Genomic DNA, 23,922 nt, shown 5'->3' on the forward strand with positions numbered 1-23,922 from the left:
CGACCGCGGTTCGCTATAGGGCTAATGACCACTAGGTGAGCAACTTACACAGTATGGCTTTAAGGTCACAGTGAGGGTAATGTGCAAGCCCTCTAGTCATGACTTTTTGCATTTATTACAAGCTATGCACAGCTGCATACAATGGTGTGTACAATGAAGATAAAATGCACAGGTATGCCTACATATTATCTACATGTATCTATTATGGTGTTCAATGAGGATTACATGTGTAAAAGACTTGGAAAAAGTATGAAGTAAATAAGCAACATGATTATACGGTATTCCTTGATTTTGGTTTGGCCAAGTAATTATTGGAATCATAAATTGACTAAGCCTCACATGGTGTCAGTTATTTGAATTATTATCTTTTTTTTTCTTCAGAAATGCTCAAATGACCAATTTACAAGCTCAAGATTGTGAGCTGTAGATCAGCTATATCCACTATTTTTTGAAGTATACAATTATTATTATTAACTATATCCCTGTAAAATTGGGTTGCAGATATTAAGCATTAGATGACATGATGTTGTCAGCCAGCAGACATCAAGGATAGTTGGCCTGCCTTGTTAGATGTTTACAGAAATGGTTACAGGAATTAGACCTGAATGTGGCAGACATCTTGTCATTGTAGTTAACCACTTGTATACCCTAGCATCCCTATCCTGGGGGAAAATACCAGATCTATAATCTCACGTCTTCTTTTTTACTCTCTTCCCCTCATCTCTGTCTTCCAGGTTAGTGCAAAGTTCAGGATGATCACCACACTGAATCTTGAGCCAAAATGTATGGCAATGTTGGACTTCTATACCCCCAAACTACTGTCCATGTTCCAGTCCAAGAAGGGCAGTTTGGGCACAAATGAGTATTCTACTTCAGGTATGAAACTTTCATTTACTCTAACTGCTTTAATTATATTTCACCTGGCTAATGACAATAATGACTACATTAATTTATGCTAAACTCATCTTTATCCCCTGCAACTCTCTCTCCTGATTATTCATTTCTAAATGTATGTCTTAATAGCTACTAAGGACAGTCTCCCAGCTTCCGTTGCTAAAACTGGGTTGTGGAAACAATTGTATTGCCAAAGTTTATGTTAGTTTATGAAAGTGCAGTCATACTTTTTCTTTATTGTTCAAATAATTATGTTTCTATTCTGCAGAGAGGAATCCCCAATCAACGAACACGAGAGGTCATCATCCGATGTCTCGTCGACCATCTGGAAGAAGAGAGTGTCAAGATCAAGGACTTTCAAGTTAGTAAAATATTTTTTTTGACGTTTTAATGTGATCGTGGATGAGACCATCACATGCAAAGGAACAGCATAGTGATGTCCAGAGAAGGTTGTGACATTGGCTGAATGGCTGTTGCATCCGTTGCATGTCTGGTCCAACTTATTCAAGATTATGCCCAGGGCTGCATGTGTGGAGACAGCTAGGATTGCTCAATGTGTGTATGTGTGTCTTGTAACATTTAGCCTGAAAGTGAGCTCTAAACAATTATCTTCACAATGTGTGCAGGAAGGAAGCTGCTGGTGCACCTGTCAGAGTAGAAGAGAAGTTGACAGAGGAGGTGATGATGAAGAAGATGAAGATCTACCTGCTGCAGAACCAAGAGGACTCAATGAATGAACCTACTGATGTAGGTATTGTGATTAAGGGCATCACTGCCCTCAACAATCTTGGGGATCTGCTGCTATCTGTTGGGACTGTTCTATGCCTTTAATCTGAGATACCCCAAGAACCTCAGATATGGTCTTGAGATGTTCCAAAAAGTACTAGTTGAGTTGGATCCCGGACACCTTTCAGCCAAAGTTCAGAGACTGAAAAAATGTCTGCTTGCCGACTACTGTTCAGCAAGATGCTCTCAGAACGTGGGTATAACCAACTGAAAGTGGATTTATTGTCAAAACAGCATTTTTGCAATGGTATTTGTTGCTGATAGTAATTAGTTCATGTAAAGTGTTTGTTTCTGGTGCATTCGAGTCATAATGCAAACAGGTCAGTTTAGCATATAGACATTACACGTGTGCATAGTCAATATGTTTAAATGTTGAGCTACTGTAAATGCTTATTTATTATTTCATATTCCAAGTTGTGATTTCCTTTCATGCCAAATGGCCTCTGACTGTCTTCTTTAATGTATTTTGTGGTTATGACTTACTGTTTATTTGATGGGCTCATTGTTCTTATGGTGCATAATGTTTGACAGACTGCTTACTTACAGTATGCACAGTTCAATTAGAGGTACTTATATACAGTATTGTGAACACACACTGCTCTTTAGTAAACTTTAAAATTTTTAAAAGTGTCAGGGATACCCCTTTCCTGATCATTATCTTTAAACATATTGTTTTTGCAGGCATTGTTGCATGTCATTTACATACTAAAGTATGTTGAATGTTCATACTTGATGTGGTGTTACAATGGTCGAAATGAGTTGATTAAAAACATAATTATCTGCATAATTATTTCATGTGTATTCATTTGACATCATGTACTCCTGGAGTAAAAGGTAAAGTAAATGAAAGGGGTAAAATGGTACTATATGAATTAAATCAATAAAAGTAAATGAATAGAGTAAATGTGACATATTTGTTTTGTTAAATCATACTCTAATATTCAATTAGATCTACTTAATATTTCAATGTATTTACTTGTAGTCTTTTGTGGCATTGACTGAATCATTTAATTAAATCTACTCAATTTCTTTAGGTCATTGTACACAATTTTAGTTGTTAATAAGTACGTAAAAGTTTTGGTTACTTTTACTCAAATTAATTGAGTTTCATTTACCTGATTTCATATCAGTAATATTTACTCAATATTTTTGAGTGTAAAAATGTTTCACCAATAAAATTGAGTAGAGCCTAGTTTTTGTTCTAAGAGTGTATATAATTGTCGTTGTCGGGTGGACACCTTGTCCAAAATGGTTCCATTTTCTATTGATCATTTTAAAAATTTAAAGTAGTGAAAATAGCCGATCTACAAGCACACGCCTCTCACCGCGAGGCGTTGTGTGCTTGTAGATCTGCTATTTTCCCTAGTATTGTGTGACGATCTTGTATGACAAAGCAGGAATTTAGTCTGTAAGAAAACGTACAAATTTGAAACTTGGAGATACAGGATTTCTGCCCGCCAGTGACGATATACAAGCTCACAACACGTCGCACAACACTAGATCTTGGGGTCTATATAATATATAATGCCAGCCATCATAACTCTGGCTGCCTGTCAGTGGCCAACAGTCAAGAGACTGTGGTTGCACTGGGCAGCTTCCACGTCATATGTGTTGCTAAATGTGTGTAATTGTACGAGTTAAGACTCTCCTGGATTCCGCGATCGCTGAATCTGTTTCCAGCAAAGCTGAATATTCCATGGAAAATGTACAAAGACCACGGAATTGTGGAGTAATGCAGAAGCGTGATGAAAAGCACTGCATATCTGCCATGGCTCAGGTGATTGGTTAGATATAAACAACCAAGAATATCAAGAACCTGATGTTCACAGCTATTTGGAATTGGAACCCACCCTGTCAAACATAAAACGTGTAAAAAGAAACATCCAAATATAAATCTGCTAGTTTGTCTGCTTATGCCTGATTGATGTTCTGTCATATGGTGGTGGTGCACGCCAAGAAGAGGAGTTCTACAATCTCACAACACGTCGCAGATGGATCAGCTGTTTTCACATCAGCAACAAGCCAGCATGTGAGCTTGGAGATTGTCTGTTTTCAGCGTGCAACGCTAATGATTATAATAATATATTATTACATTATTATTAATTATAATAATTATTATTTTGGAAAATTGAACAAATTAAATACAATGAAAAATATTAAAAGTAAATGAAAAACGTTATCAAAAAACACGGCCATGCTCACATATTAGGAGGACAGTATGAGTCACCAGAAATAATAATGGGTGTTTTTAATGAATCTATCATTGTTAAAATGGAGTTTGAAGTTACAATGGGTGTGTATGGGGCCCTCCTCCTGGAGGAGGAGGGCTGATAGAATTTACATCAAATATCGAAATATTGAATCAAGCAAATTAAAAACTATCCAGGGTGTTCATAAAAGCCAGATGAAACGATAAAATGACCAAAAGTTTTAAATAGTTGTAAATGTACTTACTTTCCACCACTGACTACTATATTATTTTAATGTGAGCCCTCTTACCTGGTGTTTAGCATTTAATTTAGCCTGAGTGGTGTTATAGATAGGCTATATCTCCTTTTCTTTCTATTAATGTTATGAGCCAGTTTGTTTTGTTGGTTGCTATCTTGTTCAAATGGCATGTTTGGCCATTTTATTTGACCTACAGTATAGAGTTGAGGTCTGAGGGCTAATATAACAATGTTATGTCATTAGCTTTTTAGCATTTTGAGTGTGGAATAAGTACACGTTGTATAATAGGCATAATAATAATTACGCCTCAATGATTCTGTTGTCTCTCTCCCTGGGTGGGTGAGTGAGTGAGTGTGTGTGTGTGTGTGTGTGTGTGTGTGTGTGTGTGTGTGTGTGTGTGTGCGTGCGTGCGTGCGTGCGTGCGTGCGTGCGTGCGTGCGTGCGTGCGTGCGTGCGTGCGTGCGTGCGTGCGTGCGTGCCTGCCTGCGTGCGGCTGTGCGTGCGTGCGTGCGTGCGGCTGTGCGTGCGTGCGTGCGTGCGTGCGAGAGAGAGAGAGAGAGAGAGAGAGAGAGAGAGAGAGAGAGAGAGAGAGTGATGCTGTGGTGAAGGTGATGGAATGTAGAACATGAACAGATCCATATACTGCAGTGAAAGATAAAGCAAAGAAAAATACCATACCAACTAACTGGTCAAACATTGAAAGAGGCAAGAATTTCCAGATCTACAAGCTCACAATGCTTATCAGGGTGGGGAGTCGCCAGTTCAAATATAATTATTTAGGGGGTCACAGCCTGAAAAGGTTGAGAACCACTCTTACATATACAGTATATTATACTGTATGTAAGAATGTCTATTTCAAATATATGATCCCTGCTTGAATGCCATTATACTGCATCCTTCCGAATCCAAGCTGTCCTTCTGGTACAAACCTGTGGCGTGAATGGATTGGAAAAAGGAACAATGACTGACTTTCTATCTCCAAGTCAAATAGTAGAATTTGAACAGGGCTCATACATATAAATTGTCAGTGTTACAATGTGTATGGATTTTAGAGTATATGTAACACAATATAACATTATATAATATAGATACAGTAACAGTAGCACATATGCAGTGGTTGGAGGGTACGCTCGTCCCAAAACACACTTGGCCCCATTGTTTTACACGGATGGCTCGCCCCCAGCGGTTCTTGTGTTCTTGTATTCATTTTACTGATCTTATGTTTAGAATAGTTTATTAATTGGGGTGCCTGCTGGCCTACTGGTCCAGGTGCATACCACATGTGCTTGGTGACGGTGTAGTCAGTGTTGTGTTGTTGGTTCGATTCCTGATCCAGACCAACTTTGCTGCATGTCACTCCCAATCTCTCTCCCCATCTGTAAAGGCATAAAAGCCCAAAAACATGTCTTAAAAAAAGTTATTTTTAGGCATAGTTTTACTGAGGTTACGTTTAGGAATACCCGGTGGCGACCGTTCCCCGGATTAGACCCGGGGCGAGGGTGTATTGCGGCAAGTGTTCTTGTATTCGTTGGAGGTGGTCCCCCTACTCATTCATTAAGAAACGAGCTTATAGATAGACCTGGTGTCAGGTAACATCTTCTGGTTGAAGCTCATCTTTCCCAACCAAGCAGAGAATGCCTCTTATACAGTATGCAACAACGAGAGGTATGCTCTTGCAGGAGACCTGGTTTCAAATCTGGGAGGACAATAAAAGTAACATTCTAACACTGACAACTTAACTCTCAAAGTGGGGTCTCTGGACCCTCCATGGGTCTTTGAGGGGGTTCCACGGGAACCACTTTAACCTTACAGTGTATACATGGGCCATTTGGTCTACAAGATCACAACGCGCTGCTTGTTGTCTGTCTCCTATTTTCTAAACAAAAGTGAAAAAACGTGAAATATTTGAACAACACAAATCTTTTATGGGGGCTCCTATCCCTTCATCATGGCACAAATAATTACAGAAGGGGGTCATATTAATATAATTAGTGGGGGTCCTTGACATGAAAAAGTTTTAGAAGCACTTGTTAGGTCAGGTGTTTGATGAATGGCAACTTGTGGGGGATTGTGGTGTGTGGATGATGGTCCCTGCCCCCTACAACCAGTGTTGCCATGTCTGCTAATTATAAGCGACTTTGCACTTGTTTTTCTGTAAAGTCAAATATTGGTAGTTGCATTTTTTGGGGGTCTTGTTTTTAAAGTGTTGGGCTTGCTTACTAAATGTTGTTTACTTTAAACCAGTTTAAGCAAGTAAGCCTTAAAGTAAGTCTTGCCGAGCCATGAGGCCCATAGGGCAGCTCCTGTTTCTGGAAAATGAGGCAGCTTGATGTACAACAGGGGTATTCAACTAAATTTTCCAGGGGGCCACACTGACAGAAACCCAAGGGGCCAGGGGCCGCACTAATGTCCCCCCCCCCCCCCCCGAGCTATTGTACACTTGAAACAACGGCACGACCACATTTTCACTACATTTTCACAAACAACCACATTTTCATCTAACTACATTGCAAAGCAGAATACTTTTCAAGTAGAATACTTTTCATGTTAATGTGCTTAATTTCTGTTCAACAAGTTGACAACTGTAAACATGCTTTCTTGGTAAAACCTAGTGCTAACTACATCACACTAGTGATGGCCAACCTGGCATTGATGTCCTTATTGACAGTGCACACACAATTGCCTTCTTTGATGCTTTAACGATGCTCAACGAGGATCAGGTGGGTCGCAGCAGACACACACTCCACTCTGCTGCAGTGCTCTGACTGGAGTCACTTCACTTGAATATGATGGAATATGATTAGGGATTGGATTACTGTGATTATGCTCACGTTTCTTATCGCGCAAACCATACCTATAACGTTCATTAGCCTCCACAAAAAAAGATTTAGGATTTTATTTTTATTTTATTTATTTTTTTCAAAATCTTTTTTTTTTTCTTTTTTTTTTTTTTCCCAAAATTGCTCCAGGGGCCACAAGGAAGGTCCCCGCGGGCCGCATTTGGCCCGCGGGCCGCCAGTTGAATACCCATGATGTACAAGTATAGCCTATACATCCCCGCCTGGACATAGTATGTCGCAGGGACATATTGCTGAGTGCCAAGCAGGGAGGCATTCTGGCATTGGGTCCCATTTTAGAGTCTTCACATGACCTGGCAGGGGATCGAACCCTCCCAATCTCAGGGCGGACGCCGGACACTCTACTACTGTAACTGCAAGGCCCGCACAAAGCATGTCAAGGAAGGACCCCCCCTTGACAGGCTTCCCCTTAACCCCACCCCCATCTACATTTATTTTGTGAGTGACCCCTGCCCTGTACCAGATTAGAGTTTTTATTTTAATTTTTTTTATTGTTGAAAATAGCAGATCTACACGCTTGTGAGCTTATATTCTTTTGTGCTTGCTTTTGCTTATTTCTCTCACATTCTGGCAACACCCTGCCCCAGCCTACCCTGGCTACAACGGGATGTTATGTCGTTGTGCGGTGCAATGCTCGGGTTGGTTTGGAGGCTCGTCGTAGCCTAGAGAGACCGCATCGCAGCCTGCTCTGCCTCCCCTGTCGCTCCCCTCAGTTCCGCTGATGTCAGGCAGTCTGCTGGTGGCGATGCCAGTCAGTGTCGGGCTTCTATTTATGGAGCTTCGCCCGTTTGCCACTAGTTGGCGATTCAAAGCAATCGGATATATCTATTTGCTGACGTTGGGGGGAAAGATGAGACCAGGTCTGTGTGTGTGCGCGTGTGAGTCGTTTGGTTTCAACAACAATGAGCTTTACTGTGAAATTAGGCACCGCTGCTTGGTGCTGCTTTGCTGCCCCGGTCGCGTCTGTTGTTGAATAATATACAGCCATAGAGACGCGCATCGCAGCATCATCACCGCGCACCACCACCTCTTGTTTTCCGCCATTCGTCGCCGATGGATGCCGATCGCAGCAGCCAGCAGCATGGCGATCGGGACCGGGTCGATAATATTGAGCTTGTATTGAATGAGCGCAGATATAGCCTACACACGCCGGGCATAACGGCCAGGTTCAACGGTGGGAAGGTAAGAAGAGCAATGCAATGCGGATGATTCACAGTTCACACACACTGCTACCGCTGAGCCACTTTCTCCTTTTGTGCTGTTACTGACTGACTGACTGACTGACTGACAGAGGGAGCATCTTCTGTACTGAGCCCAGCGACCCGATGATGATACCGAGATGATGATGATGAACAGGCGTGTAGACAGACTGCTTTTTTAATAATACAGAGATAATAAAGGAATAAAATAATAATACATTGGCAATAGCTCCGTCTATTTTAAGACGTAGCGTAAAACTATCATTTTTATGCAAGCAATGATGCCATTTCCATGGCCATGTATAACGTTAATCTCTCGTAGTTGTTCTTGTTCATGGGACTACTACTATACCATTATTTATAGACTGTATATTGTATTCAATAGCCATGGTGGCCCATGTCGTTTAGGCCTATAATTGCTATAATAATAATACAACATTGCACGATATTACGTAATAGCAGAGCCTTGAATTATGCTTGGCTTCTAGAGTCAGTATGCATAGCCAATATATAGGCTACCACATTACTCTCTCTCTCTCTCTCTCTCTCTCTCTCTCTCTCTCTCTCTCTCTCTCTTCTCTCTCTCTCTCTTTCTACTGTTGAAGCTATTCTACTTAGGGTCGGAGGGACCAACGATAAATGGTACCCAAATCAATGTAACATCATGTGTTTTCTTTTTTATTTTATTTTTTGTTTTGCCTGCCCTGCAACAACGTTAATTTAAGTTAATGTGCATTTTCAGGGGCGTGTGCATGCAGGCTACTGTGGGGATGGATGGCAAGGTTTACTTGGCTGTGCTGCTGGGGAAGCTTTGACAGTTTGCCTTATACACACGCAGTTACATAACTGGATGTCTGAGCGCTATCTAGACTGTCCACCTGCTGTAGCCTACTGATGCAGTGCTCATGGAGAATAAACGAGATGAGGCCACAGACAACAGGATTAATCAGATTCATGATGAATGTGTCCATTTGATTTGGATGGATGATGATAAAGCACTTTATAGAGATGTAGCACAGAAAGATAGTAACCCTATTATGACCTGGCTGAATGCCTTCTAAAGCAGTTCTCAAACCTTTTTGTGCCAATTAAGAACCCCCAATGTTAGGCCTATATGTATTGTAGCAAAAATATATTTTTTTAATCCTGGTTTTAATTGGTTAAAACCCAGAGAAGAATAGAAAGCCTATTTAATAAATAGACCTGTTAGCTATGGGGTTACTGTAATTACATGGCATCTTACGCTTTTAGCTCAATGGTAAACATTTCAGCACTTGCAATATTCAGCTAAGATTCATAGCACTTGCTATATTCAGCTGGTGTAGGTACAAAAAAAAGAAGACGAGGGGGCCTACAATAGACCCCTGGGGGACTCCAAGTATATACTGTAGGCTTCAAGTGGTTAAACACATGGGCAAACTTAGGTACATTTCCTGAGGCGTGTTAGTGTTTGGTATTTGTGGGTCTCGCTGTGTGCAGATGTGAGAGGTTGGAGGTGCAGTGTGGGGTGTGTCATTTGCAAATCAGCAGCGCACTGCAATTTTGTTGTCAACGACTATCACGATTTTCTCCATCCTCCACCCCCGTGCTTCTTGGACCTGGTCTACCAGATATAGCGAGATGTGCACACTGTCTTTTGTGCTATTTTTATGACTTCGGTTGGAACGGAGGTGCACCCAGATAGACGTGTACAAAATCACACAAACACACTTTATATTTATCATCGTTGTTGGGCAGAAAACACTAACACTTACCTCCATATTCTAACTTTTGGTGTTTTTTTGTTTGTTTGTAAATTAACGCTCTACTCGATCATACAGTACATAGAGCGTCATTCAAAAGCATCAAAAGTAGCAGATCTTCAAGCTCGTCGTAACATGGCTCAAAGCGACATGTTTTGAGCTGGTAGATCTGCACAGTATACATACGGTATCGCAAAAGCAATGTACATATCATATTTCAACAATCCAGGTATAAAATATGTTTTTGTTTGGATTAGAAGAAAATCCAGTGTGAGAAACCGAATTGCTAAGTCGGTGGTATACTGTTATATTAGCAATTGCAGCTGTAGCCACTAGCCAGGTGCAAAGTTTTCAGTAAAATGGAAAAATACAGTAATCCATTTCTTTCATTCTTTTATTATTTTCAGTGTGTTCATACAGTAGGCTATTCATTGTCTGCATTATACTTATAATGTGTACATTTTAGCGAGTGGAGTGTGGAGGGCTAGACTCTAGCCAACACTCCTAGATCGCTGCCCTCCACACACTCCCCTACCTAACATCACGGTCATGAGCTCTACAGTTGTTAGCTAAGCTGTCATGCTGCAGTGCTTGTCTATGTTGCCATGTTAGCAGGAAACCAAAGGCAGAAAGATATTCAAACTGTATACTTTGGGGGTCCATGAAAATGTTTGAGAACCACTGGTGTTTATTTATTTGTAGCCTGCAGTATAGCACTTTTAGATCACAAACTGCTTTACAGAACAAGGTACTGTAACAGAGCAGCATGATTATAACCATAAGAGATAAAACATCATAATAGAAGACCATTGAACCATTTCTTACACTGAGAAATGCTTCTCACTTCTCACAGGATCGGTGTTATTTCCTCCCAATCGAATTTTAGGGTATATCTGTATTTGTTGTAGATTTGTTGTTGACCATGAACTGGTAACTGACAAACCTCCCTCCCGCTCATGAATCAGTTTGGCTTTTGAGCGAAATTATGGTTTTAGACCTAGAACACTTTTGTGCTGAAAGCAGATCGTTGCTCTTAAAACATGAGCCCTAGCAGCCCTATTCTGGGCAGGTAGCTGAGTGAACATCAGGTGAAAATAGGCGAACATTCAGCAGTAATGACAGATATATAAGCTCACAACACATCGCGATTGCAATGCGTTGTGATTGTGAGCTTGTAGATACTATATGTTATTTTCCAGCGAAGAGATTTGCTGTAGAGGGGAAAAAAGGAGGGGTTTGAATGGTTAAAGCAAGGTAATGAAAAGCGGTAATTTCATTGGCCATGATTGAATCCATCCAGTTCAGCTTATTTTCAGCCCATCTCACCATGGGTAGTCTGCTCCTTTTCTGCTCCCAAAAATACCAAAGGTCTATTGCACCATTCACACATTTTCCCAAACATAGGGCTCTCAATAAACTCCCACCCTACTATGACTGGTAGAGAGAGCAGTGGTTCTCAACCATCTCAAGCCACGAGCCCCCAAAATAATCACATTTGAACTAATTTGCTCATGTTGTATGCTTCTGTCCTGTGCTGTGCTATAGACTCATTATCAGTCCGCAGGCAGGTTGTACACAATGGAAAAGATGTAACCAAAACATGCATTCCATCAAACTTTTTACAACATGGAATCTGAGCATACAACAATCCCACCTGGGGACATGTATGTGGTGTCTGTATACAAGTTTATTTCTGTTGGTGTGCGTGCGTGCGAGTGTGCGTGTGCACAACTAGATGCCGGTTATTGTGTCAAGGGCTCCTTGTAGGGAAAGCACGATGAGGGATGGTGGTTTCAGGTTTCAGCTTCGGTTAACTAACCATGTTGATTATTCCGTCTTCAGTTCACCACATAACAGACTTTTTCTTGTTCTCTCAGATAGCTCTGTCCTCATCTTCCTCCATACAACCAGTGACGAACTAAGGCTATTCAGAAACAACCCCCACTCACTTGAAGGCAAACTACGGAAAACAACCTAATAAGTTCAATAGGAAATGTCCTTATCCGAAGGGCCCTAGCTGGCAGCTCTCCGGATAAGGACATATCCTATGATTAGGTTGTTTTCCGTAGTGTGCCTTCAAGTGTTATTTTAATTTTCTATAATTTCCTTCCTTCATAACCCCTTTATAGGGAGTGGATCCTATCCTACTACATGTGAACTAGTACTTATTGGTACACCATTAACTCATATGACGCTTCAGAGTAATTTAAAACAGAGTTCCATCACATCTTACCAACCAATTCAAATCCATTCCCGGCACCCATTCACTCACAAGACATATTAAAATAAGATTTCTCTGAAACATGAAACAGAGCACCCCTCCTCCTCGACTGCACTTGGCACCCTCCCAATCTACAGAGGAGTGCCAGCACTGCAGAGTAGAGACAGGTGACCAACAATCAATTTATTTCCCACAGTTCCAATAAATAAACATTTCAAACTTTGCAGTCCTTGTGATGTTACTTACAAAAAATGCAGTCAGCTGTACACATGATTTAAGAAACATGCACTACAGACACTATTGAAAAGACACTAACAAACATGGTGTTAGTTAGACACTGCCGTGTGGTGTGTGTGTGTGCGTGCGTGCAATGTGCTAGTATTAGGGCACAGGCATGCCCCAACATTCGCCCCGCGCTGAACGCGTTCACCGACCATGCTCTCCCTTTTCTCTGCAGGTTCCTGATGTTGAACATGTCCACCCCCAGTGAGCTCAAGTCTCCTTGTGTGACTCGAAACGGCATGGTGAAGCTCCCCCCCAGTCAGCCCAATGGCCTGGGCAGCGCCAGCATCACCAAAGGCACGCCCGCCGCCAAGAACCGCCTGTGCCAGTCGTCGTCGGTGCCCTCCATCCTGCCTCCGCCGCCGGCCTCCCTGCCCTACCACCACCACCACCACCTGGACTCGCTCAACCCTCCCGGCATGATGCCCCACACGGCCGCCTCCCTCCTGGGCCCCGACCTGGAGCCCGGCGGGAAGCCCCTGGCGGGCCTGAAGCCGGGGGGCCTCCGCCAGCTGCCGCCCCTCACCCTCCCCAAGCCCCTGCTGCTAGTGGAGCGGCATCAGCTGGTCCTGGACGAGAAGCTGCTCAACCGCCTGCTCTGGTACTTCACCACGGCCGAGAAGTGCGTGCTGGCGCAGGTGTGCAAGACGTGGCGCAAGGTGCTCTACCAGCCCAAGTTCTGGGAGGGCGTGACGCCCATCCTGCACGCCAAGGAGCTGTACGCGCTGCTGCCCAACGGGGAGAAGGAGTTTGTCAGCCTGCAGGCCTTCGCCCTGCGCGGCTTCCAGGCCTTTTGCCTGGTGGGCGTGTCGGACCTGGACATTTGCGAGTTCATCGACAACTACCCGCTGTCCAAGAAGGGCGTGCGCTCGGTCAGCCTCAAGAGGTCCACCATCACGGACGCCGGACTGGAGGTGAGTCTGAGAGTGGGCTTCAGCCGGTGTTGTTTTTGACAGCAAATTTTGATTTAGTTTTAGTCATAGTCTTTTGAATAAAATGTCATTTAGTTTTAGTCATAATTTAGTCACCTGAAAAGTTTTAGTTTTAGTCAAATTTTAGTCGACTAAATATCATGAGATTTTAGTTTACTAAATCTACAGTTGTTTTAGTCAACTAAAATGTATTTTGGCAGGCCTTGATGGCATCGTAATGACTGATTTTACACTTGGTTGCATGCTGAAAATAGCTGATCTACAAGCTCACAACGCGTCGCACTGCGACGCGTTGTGAGCTTGTAGATCTGCTATTTTCAGCAAGCAACACCTGAGAGCAACCAAACATAAAATTACTTTCTCCTCCACTAGTCCCTCCCTAACGTTTTAGTCTAGTTTTTATTTTGTTGACGAAATTGTCAATATATTTAGTCTTAGTTTTAGTCATCACAGCTTAGTTTTTATTTAGTTTTCGTCAGTGAAAAAAACTTAGTCGACAAACATTTTTCGTCATAGTTTTAGTCGACAAAATCAATACTGGTGGGCTTCAGCTGGTGAGAGTAAAGTAGTAGTAGTAGTTCAGATCAAAGATTCGCGAGGAGACCAAACCATTTATAGTACTTTGTACGCAGTGCTGTGTTCTACCTGTCACGCTGGTATACGGAGTATGCTGTGAAGATTCTTTTTTTGAAAAAGCGTATGCCCTCGTGAACCTTTCAAAGTAGTATATCTGATAGGCATTATGCACTGGCGTATGCCCTGGTCACACGAATAGCCGCGGATCATAGGTTATAGTATGTCTAGAACACACCACTGTTTGTACGACTGTGTCGTACACTGAACATTTCCACAACACGTTCACAGCAGTCCGAATTACCCCTTAGATCTTTTTAGATGAATGGAAAACTACTCAAAGCCGATATTGTAAATATGGAGAGTTAATATTCAGTGAATCAATAACCCTATCTTTTAGAGCTTATCGGGTATCATCTTTCTTTGCTCTTTATGTTTGCAATGTTTGATTGACAACTCGACAAACCAATCAGAGTATGCCGGATGTTTACTCCCTTTTGACATGGGAATCATAGAGTTACTCAATTTCTCCTTTTTTAGAAAGCCTGGGAATGAGATTAGGTTGGGGTAGAGAAACAGTTGCTTCTGATGTAAGCCTCTGGTATTTTTGGCAAATCTATTTGTACAATAAAATCACACCCGTGTGAACTGAGCGGTGGTTTACCCACCAACCACCCCCCCTCCCCCCTTCCCCCCTGTGTGTGTGTGTGTGTGTGTGTGTGTGTGTGTGTGTGTGTGTGTGTGTGTGTGTCTGGCCTGGCCTGAACAACAGCGCCCCTCCCTTAACATGTGTGGTCATAAAAGGTACTGCAGGCCTGCAGGCTACATACAGACAGACACACACGCACACACGCACGCATACACACACGGCCACGTATAGGAGACGGTGTAACCACCGCTCAAAAAGAAAAGACAAATAGCCTAAAACTGTAGTATTATTTCTGTGTATTAAATGTCAATATCAGACTTCAAAAAGCATAATAATCGATTGACTTCTGCTTAAACTACAGTAGGGCCCACAGGAGAGATAACCTCTCATACTGTAGCTCTGTAGAATGCTTCACAGAATGTTGTGTGGGAGTATCTACTGTAGAAGGAACATGTGGAAAGAAAAATATCAGTTTACAGTTGTACAAATTAACATAACAGAGAACTTTGTTTTGTGGATGTCACGATAACACAATTTTACTTGACGGTTAACTGTCGCTCAAATAATTGTGTGTAAAAATCCTTACACGCAATTATTTGAGCAACAGTGAATGAAAAATAACTTTATTAAATTAACAACTTTATATGAATAGTGGAAAGCCGATCTACAAGCTCAAAACGCGTCTTGAGCTTGTAGATCGTAGACTCTTCTTTTTAAATGCTTTTTTCTACTTAGAAGTGTTTATGCGAAAAATAATTGCGATCATCTCAAATAATTGTGATTAGACTATTATGTAATTCTTGTGACAGGCTCACAGCTGATAGTCAATGTATTTGAAGCAATCAAATTCTCACCGCGTACTATTATAGACAGAAATCTGAGTTGTTCAGCTCGCATAGCCTTAAACGACAGTGCCTGCATGAAGCTACATTACAAGTATGCATTGCAGAGATGTATAGGCCAAGGGTCTTCATCAGGGGGTCCGGGACCCCTAGGGGTCTAAAGGTGTCTCCACACCAAACAGCCTACTTCCAACAGCTCCAAACTGCCAGTCTGTTGTAGTCTGCTGGCATTAGTTGGCAAACTTGGCATTTAAAAGTCAGGCGACGAACATTGCATTCATACGGCTGGCAGACGCTGGTTTGACAGTGTTGCCAGGGCTGCTCATTATAAGCGACTTTGATCTTGTTTTCCTATAATGTTGCTAGTTGTGGGTTGCTTTTGTTTGGGCTTGTGTGTGTAGTGTAGTTGCTTATGTGGCCTTGCTTTCAACATTCTTTTAGAAAATAGCGTATAGAGCTCAAGAGCTGGTCGCTTCTTTTGGGATTGTTTTCTTATAGACCTGGTCGCTTGTTTCATTCACAGAATCTGGCAACCGGAGGCTCTCTGTGCTCTCATGCAGGGAGGGGAAAAAAAACAACACAGCACAGTAGCACACTATTACTAGCCTACTAGCTTTGCTTTGGATCAGACTGGTATAGGAATTCAGAGTTGAGATTGAGAATATGGTATTTAGTTAAAACGTGCAATGGAAAAATGTCTCTTGCTTGTTTAGGCTTGCGTGGTTCTGCATCAGTTGCAAACTGTCCACTCACAACCCCCTCAATCCTACCGACTCCTAGAAAAAGATGGCTCAAGGCTGAGCAAGCCCGGTTCTCCATCAACGGGTCCCGACGGTTTATCGGCGGCAAGCGTCTCTTGCCGAAAAGCTGTCGATGACTCCCTTTCGGCAGCAAACGCTTTCCGCCGCCGATGTCGTCCAATAATTGGTGCAGTTAAAAGCTACCTTTAATCTTTGTGTGATTGAAACTTTTTTCTCCTTACATTACATTACATTTGCATTTTTTTTTTACATTTTACATTAACCACTTGAACCGATCTTGTGAGCTTGTAGATCGGCTATTTTCGGCAAAGAGGTTTGGTGTAGAGGGGAAAAAAAGCAGATTAGTGAGTGATAGGTCAAGTTTATTAAGTGTTGACAGTTCAAGTGGTTAAATATCTGCAAAGTGAACATTGAATTGACATGAATTCAAAATACACTGATGATTGTGCTGTCAAACAATGAAACTATATGGAATCTATGAGAAGGTTGTGGGGGTCCCTGCTTCATCTCTCCCTGCTAAGGGGTCCTTGGCCTGAAAGCGATGAAGACCCCTGGTATAGGCTATTGTCGAATAAGGAATGCATCGCAAAGGAAGTTGAGCATCCATCCTCGCCGTCACGTGGAAACCTAGTATGTTCAAAAGGGTTTACTTTTCAGGAAATGGAGAAAAATAAAGAACCTTGTTCCAATTTACAGTAATCAAAAGTAGCAAACATTCTCAGTCACCACGAATGACACGTAGCTTGCGAGGTTAGGAAACAGTGCTAGTTTGGGGGGGCTCCTTTCTCAAATCACACACCAGCCCAGGCCATTTGTTTTATTTGTTAAAAATAAAAAATAGGCCATCTACAAGCTCACAACAAACATGGAGATACAAGGTTTACATCAACTGATATCAGGGTTCCCCAATTAGTTTTCCCCAAGGGCCGAATTATGTCTAGGGTACCAAGCCGAGGGCCACAACATTGCAGGGGACGACGGTGGCGTTCCCGCTACTCCAAAACCGTTCGTTTTGAATTTATAATTTTAGAAATGATTTAAAGCTATACTGTGTAAGTTGCTCAACTAGTGGTCAGTAGCGTCCGCGTCTTTCGGCCGTTTTTCGCCGCGGACCGGGCCTCACACCCCCGCGCCACCCCCGCGTCTGCCTCCACCTCGCCGAGATCTATCTTTAGAGGGGTCCCTGGTTCCTGTGCGTTCAGGCATTCTGGAGAAACGGAGTGTTTCACCCGAGTATAGAGACACGTTGTGGCGTTGTGTGCTTGTAGATCTGCTGTTTTCACTACTTTTGTGTGACGGCCTTGTATGATTTGCGAAAGAACATACAAATTTGGAGATACGAGATTTCCACCCGACAACGACGATATACTAGTGTTGTTGCTGCTCTTATACCACCATTATTACTGGGCTTGGTGTGGGCCAGACAGTAGCCCCCTGCGGGCCGCAAATGGCCCGCGGGCCGCCTATTGGGGAACCCTGCTGTATATGGTTTGTGAGCTGGTCAGGTTGGTTCTGTTCTGTGGTCTGCAGCCACATGCATAGAACCTCTATCTGTAGTTCTTCCAGCTACCCTGCTTCCAGGGACGTGCTGGCCATTGGGAAAAGCGGGACAATTCCCGAACGGCCGGTTCATTCCCGGGCCGGTCCAGGCCGGCCATTAGGAAAAAAATAAAAAATAAAATGTTGGCCTTCGTTCCATTTTGGGGGCTGGGCGGCCAACAAAGTAAATTGTCACTGTCGGGCAGAAACCTCGTATCTCCAAGTTTCAAATGTATAAAATGTTTCGCAAAGCAAAGCCCTGCTTCATCATACAAGGCCGTTGCACAAAAGTAGTGAAAACAGCAGATCTACAAGCACACAACGCCTCGCGGCGCGAGGCGTTGTGTGCTTGTAGATTGGCTGTTTTCACTAGTTTAAATCATTTTTAAAATGATAAATACAAAACAAACAGTTTTGGACATCCGACAAGGTTTCCACCCGACAACGACGAAATATAACTCATGTACAGTAATTGGCCCACTGGCTTGTCACTTGTCATGATCTGAAATGGCAAATCTTTGAGTAGCAGCAGCGCTATAGAGAGAGATCTCTCGCAATGAGGGCCTCTCCAACTCTTTTTCCCAGGCTGAATCAGGGTCCCAACATGTCCCTGCCTGCTTCATCTCACTACAGCAGGGCTTTTCAAACATCTTCATGTCAAGCCAAAAGGACCCCCATATGTATAGTTGTTTTGGCCGCGGACCACCATCTGAAAAGATTTGGTGCCAAGGATCCCCGTAAAAGAATGTCTATGTTGTTAACATTTTTAAATTAAAAAAAGATACTTCAAAATGTAAAAAAAAAGCATCTAGGCAGCACCTGCAAGATCTGCAATTTCTGAATGGCCAAGATTCTTTGTTTATTACTAGGACCCTGGACCCTACTTTGAGAACCACTGACTGCACTACAGCACAGACTTCCAAACCTTTTCCATTCGAGTCACAAAAGAGACATTTGGTGTTTTTTTCCCGGGAGCCAAAGCGTTAAAAAATCCAGAAATTCTCAAACATGTCAAAATATCTTCAAGCTCACGCATCACATGGCAATGCGTTGTGAGCTTGTACGTCTTGATTCACTATATGACGTACAGCAAAATATATAGGGTTCAGTATATCATCCTGTGGCGTGACGTCTGTGTGAGTGCGGTGATGGATTTATCACCATGACTTGATCAATGCTGCTGCTGATAACGTGTGGGGATGAGAATGAAATTATGGAGGCAATCAGATGAGGTACAAGCGTGATAATGCACTGTGAGCAAGAAGTCAGTTATGACAAGACAACTGCACTTCAGGGTGTAAAATGACTCGCTCGCCATCCGTTGCGCCATGCAGGGCTCTTCAACTAGATCAGGGGTTCCCAAACTTTTTTGTCTCAGGGCACCCCATAAATATTGTTTTAATCCGAGGCACCCCTACATTATAATTTTCACTCCCAGCACCTTATATTTATGGCATCTCGTCGTTGTCAGGTGGAAACCTTGTATGTCCAAAACCATTCATTTCGTATTTATCATCTATAAAATGTACTAAACTAGTGAAAACAGCAGATCTACAAGCACACAAGATCGGCTGTTTTCACTAGTTTTATGCGACGGTCTTGTATGATGAAGCAGGGCAAAAGACGTACACATTTGAAACTTGGAGATACGAGGTTTCTGCCCGACAGTGACGATATTTTAGTGATTATGTTGCGTGGAAAACGTTGAGATAACAGCCATTTTGGTTAGAACTGACTGAAAATGACGTTGTACTTTGTACAAGTTTAAAATTATACAAAATAATATTTTTTCAAGTGTCCAAATAAATTCAAAATATTATCAAATGATCTCGCGGCACCCTTGGACTGCCGCCGCGGCACCCCAGGGTGCCCCGTCACCCACTTTGAAAACCCCTGAACTAGGGGTCCTCAGTTACTACGGGGGGTCCGCCAAATCTTTGTGTGATAGAATAATTCTGTTACGTTAACCACTTGAACTCTGTAGCATCCCTATTCTGAGGAGAACTTTAGCCAAAATATATCTACAAGCCCACGCTGCTAGGCGTTGTATGCTTTAAGGGAGGGGAAAAGGAGCAGACTAAGTACAGTTGTGAAAGGTCAAGTTTAGTTTAGGGTTTGAAGATACAAACGTCTGAAAATATGCGTATCCAACATGACAGTGCTGTCAAACAAGTTTACGAAGCTGTCAGTGAAATCTATGAAAAGGTTTAATCTGCGACACAATTTTATACAATACTGCAGTGTTTCTCACCCTTTTTTCTGCATGGGCACACTTTTCATGTCCCAAGAATCCATGGGCACACCAACATAATACGGGGGTGTAAATATCGTCACTGTCGGGAAGAAACCTCGTATCTCCAACTTTCAAATTTGTACGTTTCTTTGCAAAGTAAAGCCCTGCTTCATCATACAAGGCTGTCGCACAACAGTAGTGAAAACAGCAGATCTACAAGCACACAACGCCTCGCGGTGCGAGGCGTTGTGTGCTTGTAGATCGGCTGTTTTCACTAGTTTGAATCATTTTTAAAATGATAAATACAATTCTGGCTTTCAAGCAGTTTCAAGGGGCACACTTGACCCTTCTCAGGGGCACACCAAAGGTCCCCAGGCGCAGTGTTTCTCAACCACTAACTAGTATTGAATACTGTACGTCCCTTTAAAAAAAATGTGTCAGCTAAGTGGTCCTTGCCTTGTTTGCGTCGTTCTTTATAAAAAATGCCACAACGGTCGAGTTTTTGATCATGTTGCTTCAGTCGTCCTACTTTAATGGCAGAAGTAGACTAGAACATCCTGCGACAAAAAGACAGTAATAAAACATGAGGTCCAAGACTGGAGGCTATACCGCTGACCCTCCTCCGCTACTAAAAATACCTCCTCAGTAATAGGACTGCTCAATCTGATTAGACTGTAGACATGTGTTTGATGTAAGAAAAATAATCACTGCCTTTAGAAATGTCTATGGTAAATATACATTCATTATTTGAGATAATCGCAATTTCCTCCCCCCCATAACATCATAATCGTCATGATTATTTCTATGTTTTCATATATTTTCAGACATGTACAGAAATAGTGGGAATAGCCGATCTACGAGCTCAAAGCACGTCGCATGGCTATAACCACTATTAATGTAAAGTGTAAAGTTATTAAATATGTTTGTTATTAATCTACTGTATACATCTGCCCTGTGCAGCTTTAGTTTACAAAGCCTAAAAACCAAAGAAGAAATTTAATATTTATTCATAATCTTCCAATAATGTTCAAGGACAAACACAATAAAATTGTTAATCACAATTATTTGAGTGACAATTAATAGTCAAGTAAACTTTCACAGGCCTAACCTTAGTTGCATTGCAGTCAATCTGTGATGAATTTGTATGGAGTCTATTATCGTAACCTCGGCTGCTTGCCCCTCAACTGTACTCCTGAGTCTAAACAAAGTTGACGTCACTGGGTTTCACCTCCCAGGGGACATTTAGTAGGGAGCTCCCGGGTGAATCCCCTGCTAAATGATTGATAGTTAGGAAAACAAATGGAGCCGTATGGCCCTGTAACTCAGTGTGTCTACAAATGTCACATGCGTAGTGCGCACTCTATCTACAGTGTATCTTGGGGTCCCAGGGATAAAAAAAAAGAATGATATTTAGAACAGGTACACATTATTGTGTATTATTATTCTATGCTTCAACTATTGAAAAATAGCAGATATACAAGCTCGCAGCGTGCCACCGAGTGCCGCGCTGCGAGCTTAAAGATCTGCTATTTTTTAAAAAAATGAATTTTTACACGATTCTATAAGTGTCTTTTGAATCCTTCTAAGGTTTTTTGAAAAACCTTTATTGCTATGTCAGCAATCTGGCCAGCCATCATCAAAGAAAAGGTCCTTTTCACTTAACTGGAGCTCAGTTAGTCTGTTCTTGAGAGACTACTATGTCAGTGGTTCTCAAACCTTTTCATGTGAAGGACCCCCAAAATGATATTTATTTGGCTACGGACCCCCATCTCAAAATATTTCGTTCCAGGGACCACCCAGAAGCAAAATTTGAGTTACAAACGTTCGCTTTGAAAATACATATATTCAAAGATTTGCACACATTTTCATGACTTAAAAAAAAAATAGCAGATCTACAAGCTCACAGCGCGGCACCGAGTGCCGCGCTGTGAGCTTGTATATCTGCTATTTTTCACTGGTTAAAGCATTCAATAATTCTAGGCCTAAATGGGTTAAATGGGGGTCCGTAGCCAAACGCTCGAACAGGGGGTCATTGAAATGATAAAAAGAAAACGGTTTAGAATCACTCCTGTAGAGAATCTGTGCTTTGACCTTGTCCTACTAAGCTACATAGTAGTATTATGTTGATCGGCACCGTTTCATTCCCCTTGCAACATTAGTGCATTTATTTATCTTCGGTGCAAGTTTAGTTTTACAGTTGTAGTTTAGGGAGCCATTAATGACTCAGTCTGTTAGTCCCTTGTGTACCTCATTGGCAGCCGAGACCTTACACTGATGTCATGGTTTGAACACCAGCTCATGACCCGCATTGCATGTTAAACGCTCTCTTCCCCCGTCCATATCCCCCTTCTGGTCATTCACTTTTATCACCATATCGTTGCTGTCGTGCGGAAACCTCTTATCTCCATATTTTCGTTATTTTTTTTGCCCTACTTGCTCACAAAAGCATCAAAAGTAGCAGATACACATGGTTTTGAGCGTGTGGATCTGCTGCTTTTGTGATTTTTGCATTTGAACCTTGAAAAGTAACAGTTTCCACCCAACAGAGACTAAAATGTTTCAATCATCTCTGCTCTTGCTCAACCTGAATTTCCTAAATCCTGCCTACCACCTCTCTGTGCACTAAACGGTATAAAACGTCAACAGAAAAGGCTCAATAATCTTCCCTAAACGAAAACAACCAAAAACACATTCCCTCTATTGCATAGGTCTTCAACGTTTTTCAGTCCAAGGACCCCTTAGCTGAGAGAGAGAGAGAGAGAGAGAGAGAGATGAAGCAGGGACCCCCAACTATTACACATTGGATTCATGTTGATGTGTATTTTCAGACATTTAACAACGTAATACCCTGAATGTTTTTTAAACTTGACCTTTGGCTCTGAGCTCGGTCTGCTCTTTGTCCCCTGTACGCCAAACCTCTTCGACCAAAAAGAGTGATTTTGTGAGCTTGTAGATCTGTCATTTTCGGCTAATCCCTATCCCACAACAATTTGGTGATCCCCCCCCCCCTGCAGTATCTATGAGGACCCCCTGTTGGCTGTTGAAGGCCCTGTATTGTTGATCAGAAACGATCAAAGCAATAATGCTTGGATTTCAGCCTCCCAGTTTGAAGCCTGTGAACTTTTCAGGAGGCTCCTCACACCTGCTAGGCTGCTATTCTGGGAGCTGAGTGCCAGGTTGCCATGGAGATGCTAACTCTGTGGTATTGTCGGCACGGCGGTGGCCCTGTGTTCTTACACAAATATATTTTATTAAAGCAATAGAACTGGGACCCAACGTTTGCATGTCGCTCTTACAGCTACTACGCTTTTAGACAATAGTGTGTGCCAGCGGCTATACGTCATTGTAGTCCTTAGCGGCCATTTCTTGGGTCAAAACACAGGTGTTTCAATTGTTTGATTGCGTAGAACTAATGCTATAGTCTAATCAGAACACCTGTGTAAGGCTGTGTTTACCCAAGAAATGGCCGCTCTTAGAACTACATTTGGCACACCCTATACACTATGCCCCCTCCCTATGTGGACACCTGTCGTTATCATCATCACATATGAAAATATGTAGATGTATGTTGGTTACAATATAGGTTTGGGAGTAGAGATCTCACACTGAATATCACAGCTACCCCTGCTCATTCATCTCATGAGTCCACACACCTTCTATCACAGCCACTCCCCCTCTCTCAATCATCTTATCAAAGTTACCTGCCTCCTCTTATCAGCCAGCCAATCCCCGCTGTAGTCACCACAGTATAAATACACCAATGAGCTATCACTTAGTCGTTCCTACTACTAACGTGGTCTCGAACTACTGACACTGCGCTTAGTGTTCTCAACCTTGCTAAAACTAGCTCATTTTCGTTCATTGTTTTTCTCATTCATTCGCTCATTTTCGTTCATTGTTTCTCTCATTCATTCGCTTAAAAGGTAAGGAAGGAATCAGGCAGTTTAGCCATTTACTTTTCTA

The 23,922-nt window shown here is 42.4% G+C and overlaps 1 protein-coding gene and 1 long non-coding RNA gene across 2 annotated transcripts in view; both read left to right on the forward strand.

Moving 5' to 3' along the window:
• Positions 1-739: 739 nt before the first annotated feature.
• LOC308283901 lies at positions 740-2,203 on the forward strand. The gene is made up of 3 exons (XR_013961977.1): positions 740-876; positions 1,163-1,255; positions 1,521-2,203. It is a non-coding gene; the product is annotated as an uncharacterized lncRNA (long non-coding RNA).
• A 10,409-nt stretch (positions 2,204-12,612) lies between these two features.
• Positions 12,613-23,922, forward strand: part of fbxl16 (F-box and leucine-rich repeat protein 16) — a gene marked incomplete at both ends in the record, with an annotated part of 37,065 nt that continues 25,755 nt past the window's right edge. Inside the window, one exon of the mRNA XM_080723831.1 lies at positions 12,613-13,344. Coding sequence (XP_080579957.1) covers positions 12,613-13,344 — 732 coding nt within the window. The remainder of the gene's footprint in view (positions 13,345-23,922) is intronic.

The sequence above is a fragment of the Nannobrachium achirus genome (assembly GCF_963921795.1).
Source record: "Nannobrachium achirus genome assembly, chromosome: 4".
Taxonomy (NCBI): domain Eukaryota; kingdom Metazoa; phylum Chordata; class Actinopteri; order Myctophiformes; family Myctophidae; genus Nannobrachium; species Nannobrachium achirus.